This window comes from Ursus americanus, chromosome 24 (genome assembly GCF_024610735.1).
Source record: "Ursus americanus isolate L20-20 chromosome 24, mUrsAme1.1.p, whole genome shotgun sequence".
Lineage (NCBI taxonomy): Eukaryota > Metazoa > Chordata > Mammalia > Carnivora > Ursidae > Ursus > Ursus americanus.
The window spans coordinates 6,970,641-6,978,334 of NC_142150.1; the positions used below are offsets into that span (position 1 = coordinate 6,970,641).

General features: G+C 53.0%; 1 protein-coding gene across 1 annotated transcript in view; it reads right to left on the reverse strand.

Moving 5' to 3' along the window:
* ABCC8 (ATP binding cassette subfamily C member 8) overlaps nt 1–7,694 on the reverse strand; it is a 73,517-nt gene extending 65,823 nt beyond the window's left edge. The window contains exons 1-3 of the mRNA XM_045796603.2: nt 7,538–7,694; nt 6,151–6,292; nt 1,725–1,846 (exon numbers count right to left, since the gene is read on the reverse strand). Of these exons, the coding sequence (XP_045652559.1) occupies nt 1,725–1,846; nt 6,151–6,292; nt 7,538–7,685 (412 nt within the window). The 5' untranslated portion in view covers nt 7,686–7,694. The remainder of the gene's footprint in view (nt 1–1,724; nt 1,847–6,150; nt 6,293–7,537) is intronic.

The window sequence follows — 7,694 nt, forward strand, 5'->3', positions numbered from 1 at the left end:
GAACATTACGTGCTTTCCGGAGAATGAGAAAATGAACGTGCCAGATGCCCAGACAGGATGTTTCTAGGGGCACTGGTCAGCCAGGTCCTGGGGTTCATAGGGGTTCTCTGTACAGGAGGAGCTGCTGCAGAAATTTCAGGAGAGGGAGGCTCTCTGATGTCTGCACCAATCCTTTCTCTCTCTCAACTTGCTGCTCCCTAGTTCCCCAGCCACACTCTCATCGCTTCACCCAAATCCCTTCCGCCTGCTCACGACACTGAGCTGTCTCTGGCTTAGCACAGTATTCCAGACTCCAGACGTCAATTAGATGTTGTGACTCCTAAAAATCATAGCCTGACTTAATGATACACAGTCTGACCACAGCCCGACAGCCAGAAGTACAGCCCTGACCTTAGACACGCAGACGGAGCCAAACACAGAGGCAGACCTCCAGATTTAGACCTTTGGCCCAAGCAGTCTGAAGACCCTTAGACGCACAGTCTCAGAAGCGGTTAAGAGCCTGCTTGGGTGCCAGACTCCTGGGATCTAAACCTGGCTCTGCCCCTTGACTAGTTGGGGAGACTAGTGTAAAACACTTACCCTCTGGGTCTTAGTTTCCTATTGTGTAAAGGACATAGGTGTGATATCGAACTCATAATGTTGTTGTAAGGATTAAAGGAGTTAATATGTGTAAAATGCTTAGGGGCATGCCTGACACATAGCAAGTGTTAAACGGATGCTTGCTGTTGTTCTTTATGACCTCTCTGAGTTCAGTGTCCACATCTGTAGGATGGGGATAGCAATGGTCCCAATGTGGAGATTGTGGAGATCCAGGGAGATAGTGCACGCGCGGAGCTTAGCACCACGCCTGGCACACACTACGTGCTCAGTAAACATCAACGTTCATTGCTGGTGTTTCTGCCTGGACCCCAGCCACACAGGGTCAGGAGGTCTAAGTAGCCACTCCTTTTTGAATCTTTCTAAATGCTCACAGATTACAGGCTCTAGTCCTGGGGTCTTTCTCTTCTCTCTCCAGGCGACCTCAGCCAGGCTCAAGCTTTCGATGCCACCTATAAGCCCCTGACCTCTGAATGTCTGTCTCCAGTCCTGACCTCCCCCATGTGCCTGCCTCATTTCTCTAACTGCCCACTTGGCACTTGAGTTGGTTGTCTCAAATTCCACATGTCCCAACCCACCTCCCCACCGCCAACTCCCCAAATCCCGACCCACGCTCCTTTGCCATGCCCATTATTACTACCACTCTCTGCCCAGGCACTCACACCCAAAGCCTAGGCATCTTCCCTGTTCCTCTGCTGGCTCCTGACTTCATCTCCTACCATCCTTCCCCTTTCTCGGCTTTGCCCACACTGGCCCATTTGCCAAATTCGTTCCTACCAGAAGGCCTTTGCACTTGCTGTTCCAAAGCATGGAAAATTCTTCACTGAAATAAACGCACGCTCACTCTGAGATCTTCCTGACCGCCCTCTATAGATAGCGACTTTGCCATCACTCTCAAAGCCTTGACCGGCTTTATTTTCTTTATAACATCTTTTCTACCTATTTGTTTATTCGCTGTCTTTGCTTGCTGGTGTTCTCCCACCAGAAGGCAGGGATTTTTTTCTTCCCCACTTCTGAACCTCTAGCTACCTAGAACAGTGTCTGGAACAGAGTAAATGCTCAGTAAACCTTATCCGGAGGAACGAATGAGGGTAACTATCCCTCTCCTACCCCTCCCACGCCCCTACCTATCAGCAGCTTGGGGAAGTTGGAGGTCTCGATGTTGTGATAGTAGACCACGGAGGTGACAGCGGCCATGAACGCCATCCCAGCTGGCATGTACAGGTGGAGATGGCGGGATTCGGTCACCCTGAGATGGGGGAGAGGGAGAGAGAAAGAGAGAGAGATTGGAGGTAGATGTGCCAAGTCCCCTAACAGAACAGCCCAGGCCCCGTGCGTAGGGCTCAGCACACAGTAGGGCCTCTGGATCACATGCACAACATACCGCAAGCATGCCCACTAGTTAGGGGTCCAGGAGTCCACACGATGATGCGATGTGGGCTCAGTGTCCAGACTTTGGAACTCACGGCCTTCTCTTCTGGGTTCGTGCTTACAGAACCCGACATGGGGAAGCCGGCCTTGGCAGTCTCAGCTGCAGAGCCTCCACCCTGGGACCACCTCTCTGGGAGTGAACACCGCTGGGTTTCTGTCCCTGGGGTCCCTTGAGCAGTACAGGGGCCTGCCCACCACAACTCTCTCAGTGACAGCCTCACTTCCCATGAGCAGTGTAAGTCAGCCCTGGCACCTGGCCCCAGGTGGTGTAATGACAACACTGGTAATCAATATTTATTGAGCATTTACCCTGTGCCAGGCACTGTTCTAAGCACGTGATATATAGGAACTCACTTAATCTTCATGAAATCCCATGAAGTTGGTACTCTTAGTCTCCTCATTTATAGTTTCCTACAGAAAACGAAACTCACATTGCTCGGACTGGGACCAAAGGTCCAGGTGATATGGCCTCAAACCACTTTTTCAGCACTGCCCAGCCTTCTCTTCCTGCTGAAGCCATTTTGGGACCCCCTCCATTCGCAGAAGGCCCCCCTCCAATCTCCCGCCTCAGGGATGTCCTTGCTTGCATCGCTCCTTCTATCCAGCATGCCAAGCATCCCTGCCCTGGGGCGTCCCTCAAGGAGCTGGCAGTAAGGAGGGGCAGCCATGCTTGAGCTAACTGTCTAACTAGGCTTCAAAGGAGGTGATATTGCAGATGGACCGAAGGCTGGGAGCACAAGGAGCAGGTAGGCAACTAAGGAAAACTGCACAGGGGAGGTGGCACCAGGCCGGACTTTGAAGGGTGAACAAAAGTTCAACAGAGAAGGAGGGAGGACATGGGGAGAGCCATGTGGGGGCCCTAGCATATAGGTGTAGAGGCATTACGGGCTGTTTATCAGATAACATGTTCCCCTTCTGATTTGCTAAGAGAATAAGTTTGTTCTAGCAGCAATGTGCCCAGCCCTAGGGAATGATGGTGATTGGTTCAAGCAGCCGTGAAATTCCACACCCCTTTGCCGGTGACTGATCGAAGGGCGCCCATATAATTCAATTCCGGCCAATGAGATGCAAAGGGAAGCCTGCAGAGGATGATATCCTGCATAAAGAAGGGGCATGTGGGAGCATGTCTCCTTTGCCCTTGCCTTCCTTCCTAAGTGATACCTGGAGCTAGGCAGCCATCTTGCAACCATGGGGAAAGATACGGCAGACACACAGAAAGATGGGAAGAGGCTGGGTCCCTGATGACATCACTAAGTCCCCAAACCAACTAGAGAGGCAACCTCTAAATTTCTTGTTAAATGAGACCGTAAATGATGATATTCTTTGAACCTTAATTGGTGGATATTCTCAGCAAAAGACTTATACAGGAGGTGCAAGGCAATCAGTCACTAGTGGGGGTCACTGGGAGCAGCCAACACCCTGTGTGGGGGTCTTCAAAACTCCTGTCTTTGTACTCCTTGAAGTAAGTTTTTTAAAAACTCTATACTCCCTCACACATTTTTAAGTGACATCTTAAATATTATATCATAAGTCTGAATAAATTCATGTTTTGCAATAGGAGGTAGAAATGATAAACATTTGATATAATTAAATAAGATGAAGAATAACCAGAATTGAAATAAATATTTCATGACATGACTTAACAAAATAGACCTCAGATGTTTTACGGAATAATATGCACTAAATTAGGTTAGATATTAGGTAAAAGTTTTAGGTACGGGCTTTTTCCAGTGTATGGTGATCTAGGAAAACATTCTAGTTACATTGCTAAAAACAGTGTTTCCTCTCTAACTTGTACTGCTTTGGTTGTTCTAAATTCAGAGCATCACACAAAAATAATACCCAAAGGAAGAGAGGAAACCTATAAATTTTAAGATGCCTTAATCACTAAATGAGGCTTATCCTAAACCAGGCTAGAGTTTGAAGACCACTGCTTTAACTAGCCCCCACTGCCTCCTGCCCTTACACTTCCAAGTAGGTCTGCGCACCCAGGCCAGGGAGGGCTGGGGGTGCCAAAGGGCAGGATCTGTGCCTTCTCTTCCTGTCTGCTCCCTTCCTATGCCCTTTCTTCATTCTTGTCTGCCCAGGGGTGTGTCCCTGCAGATGGAGGCCAACAAAGACCAGGTGACAAGTGTCCAGTTCAAGAGCCAACCTCCCTGCTGGGGAGGAAATTGCAGTCGGCACTGAGCTGGGGGAGATATGGGATACAGTTGCAGCCCCCTCCCCAGGAGGGAGTCCCTGACCTGATTCATTCCAGTCTCCCACGTTCTGGGAATGTTCTATCTGCCCAGGGCTCTGCCATTCTCTTTCTGCACCCCGTCTGTGCTCTAATTTCATCCTCCATGGCCCTGTGAAGCGGGCAAGGCACGGATGATGATGAGATCACTTCACAGGTAGAGAAAGTAAGGCCCAGAAAGCCTGAGTGGCTGGTCCAAAGTCCTAGAGCTGGTAGGCAGCAGAAGCCCAGCAGATGAGCCAGCTCTACCTTCTCCACGGCAGGGTGCTTTCCTCTCTGCCACCCCACTAATTCTAACTCAGGGAGAATTTCTGGCCTAAGGACTCCTAGACACCCTTTCCCTTTTGAGCGTTTGTGCTGCTTTAGGGAAGGGGTGTCCAGATGGGGGTGGGAGGTGGACTTGTCACCTGCTAGTTATGTGGCAGCATGCACTCTGGTTTTCTTGCTGGTCTGGGGGACTTGGATAAGCAGCAGGAGCCCCAAGCAAGCAGTTGTTGCAGAGATTACTGCTGGAGCAGCAAGCAGGGACACTGGCGGTGGGAGGCTGAGGTAGTGTGTGTGGGCGGGGGGATCCCATCCCCCTCTGGCCAGCTGGCGGGAGTGGAATCTGGGCATAGTCTGATTCCTGCTCAGAGTGGCTGGATCTCGGATATGTTAGCCAAATGCCCTCCACCCCCCCCCACCCCCTCACCCAGGCAGTCACTGAGCCTTCCTCCGTGAGATGGCGGCTTTGTCTCCTCGTCCTCCGCACCTCCACTGCTGACACGTCGTTTCCGGCTGCAGTTATCTCTCACCTAGACTACTGCAATCAGCTCCTAAGTGCTGTTTCTACCTCCTGCCTCTGCCTGCCTCCAGCCTGCCCTGGACACCCCGTCATGCTGCACAGACCATGGGTCTCTTCTGTTCCAAACTGCGGACAAAATCCAACCCAGACACAGCCTGGCATTCGAAGCCCTTCTAGAGATGCCCCCAACCCCATCTACAGGGCCCCCATCACTCCCCTGCATGTGTTTCATGCTCTAGCCCCCAGGAACCGTCCCCACTCCAACCTGCTTTCCTTCCCGTGCCTTTATTCCTCCTCCCTCCTGCCTTCCTGGCCCTCCCTCTCTGGACACCTCCTCTGCTGTCAGAACCCTTGTCATCCATCCAGACTCAGCTCAGAAGCCCCCTCAACCATGAAGCTTGGCCAGCCCTGCCTTCCTATCTCCCCCCACCAGAGTTCTTGCTTGGACCATTATTTCACGTATGCTCTTACAGAGCCAATAAATGTCTATGGAGCTTTGTTGTGTGCCTTGTGCTATAAAGACAAAGATGAATAAAACCCAACTCTGAGGCCTTTCTCACTCAGGGGGAGAGAGTTTTGTAAATAAACGTAAACTTTAAATACGGTATGATGTGTGCGGTGGCAGGGGTGTGAAAAGTGTGCTGTGAGGCCCAGAGGAAAGATGGGTGAGGGGAGGCCTTGGCAATGAGGCTAGAGACGGTGGGGGGGGGGGGCTGACTGTGAGGACCCCAGATGCCAGGCTGAGTACCTGGGACCCTGAAAACAACTGGGAACCAAGGAAAGGTCTTAAGCAAGAGTGGTTTTTATTCTTTCCAAGAAGGTAACTCCCGGAGCTGGGGCACCCTAAGAAGTTCTAGGATTGTTTCACTGGGTCTTGGCATGAGATCCGTATTCCCTCTGCCCTGCTGCACTGAGGCCAGGGCCCGGGTCTCACCTGCGTCCAGCACCGAGCACAGACAGCCTGGCACACGGGACATGCTGGGTCAACAGTTGCTGGATTTACGAGCAAACGTTACTGCTTCGTGGAACGCAGGTGAGCTGGGGTCTCCCCTGGCCTTCCAGGAAGCACCCTGGGGTCGACCGACCCTCCTGAGGCACTCACCCATCAGACAGGATGCCCTCGGCGATTTCACACACCAGGACAAAGAGCAGCATGAAGGTCAGGATCCAGCGCAGGTTGTGCCCGGGGAAGTGGAGCCACGTGCTGTGGTGAATGTGCACCTTGGAGCTTTGGCTGCCCCATCCTGCAACGAGACACAGGAAGAGGGGGATGCTTGGCTCTCCAGGAAGGGGTGCATGAACCCCAGGAGGGTGCTTAGGTATAGGGTCCACCGTGGGGAGTGTAGCCATTTGTACGCCTGTGCATGAGAACTCCTGGGTCTGGTGCCTGCGACCCAAGTGTCCAAGCTTGAAGCCTGGAACCATCCAGGCCCACCTACGCAAGTACTCACTTTCTACGCAGACCTCTCGTGCAACAAATTATCGTGTGAGTAAACCATTTGTTTGAGAACAGAAGTGGAAGTATTGGTACAATTTTTGATACACATATAAGCATAAGTTACACAGGCTTCCTCCCAATTTCTAATTGTTTATCCTTGCCAGTAACTACTAGCATCTCTGCCTGGGCAGCGTCCTTCCCCTTTTAATTTTGTGACAATCTTTCCTTTCTTCCCAAAAGCTGAATAAGAATTTTAAAATCTGTTGTTGTTTTTTTTCTTAATTAGAGTGAATTAACAAGTTTTGCAGAGCCAGGGACCACCCTATGAGTTGACAGAGCTCTAGCCGGCTTGGAAGATGCAAGGTCTGAAAGACAGATGAGGGGACCCCAGGGAAGAGGCATGTCGGATGGTCCTGACAGGGGTGCCCAACTTTGCAGACGGCTTTCAGGCAGGGACGCTGACCCAGGTGGGGTAGCAGAGGAAGGGGACCAAGGCCCTAGTTCCCGCCTCTTCTCGCCCAGGGCGCGCGGGACGTGAGGAGCTACTGACCATTGTCTGGCTCAGCCCCGGGAAACACAGGGGTGCACGGGGCCTCCGTCCCGGCTTCTGAGGCCAGGCTGCGCTCCTCCTGGGCCCAGCTTCGGCTGACAGGAAGGGTGCCTTGGGGGAAGGGTGTCCTGGCTCCCTACACAGCACTCCTGGGGGTACAGCCCGAGACCCTCCCGACCTTTCCAGTGCCTGCAGAAACCTGCCCTTTTCCGGTTCTCCATTTCAGCTTTGGCTCTGCGGTAGAAAACTTGCGGGTTCCCTGGGTCCAGAGCGTCCGCTGTGTTTGGTGTGGGTTCGGGGGCACCTCGGGGTGAGGGGATGGGCGGGGGTGCGAGTGCGGGGACCGCGGGGTAGAACACAGAGCAGGGGACCCCGGGAGGGAGGCGAGCGGCGGTCGCGGGGCCGGAGGGGGACAGAGAGCAGGGCGGCGCGCGGCGCCTCCTCTTCCTCCTCCCTCCCCGCCTGTGCCCTCCCCTCCTCCCCCGCTCCCGGCGCGCTCACCGATGAAGAGGATGGGGAAAGTGATGAAGAGCAGGAAGACGTGCGGCACCACGTTGAGCGCGTCCACGAAGCAACCGTTGTTGAGGACGCCCTGGTCCACCCGGTAGGCGGCCGAGTGGTTCTCGCTGCCGCAGAAGGCCAAGGGCATGGCGGCGCG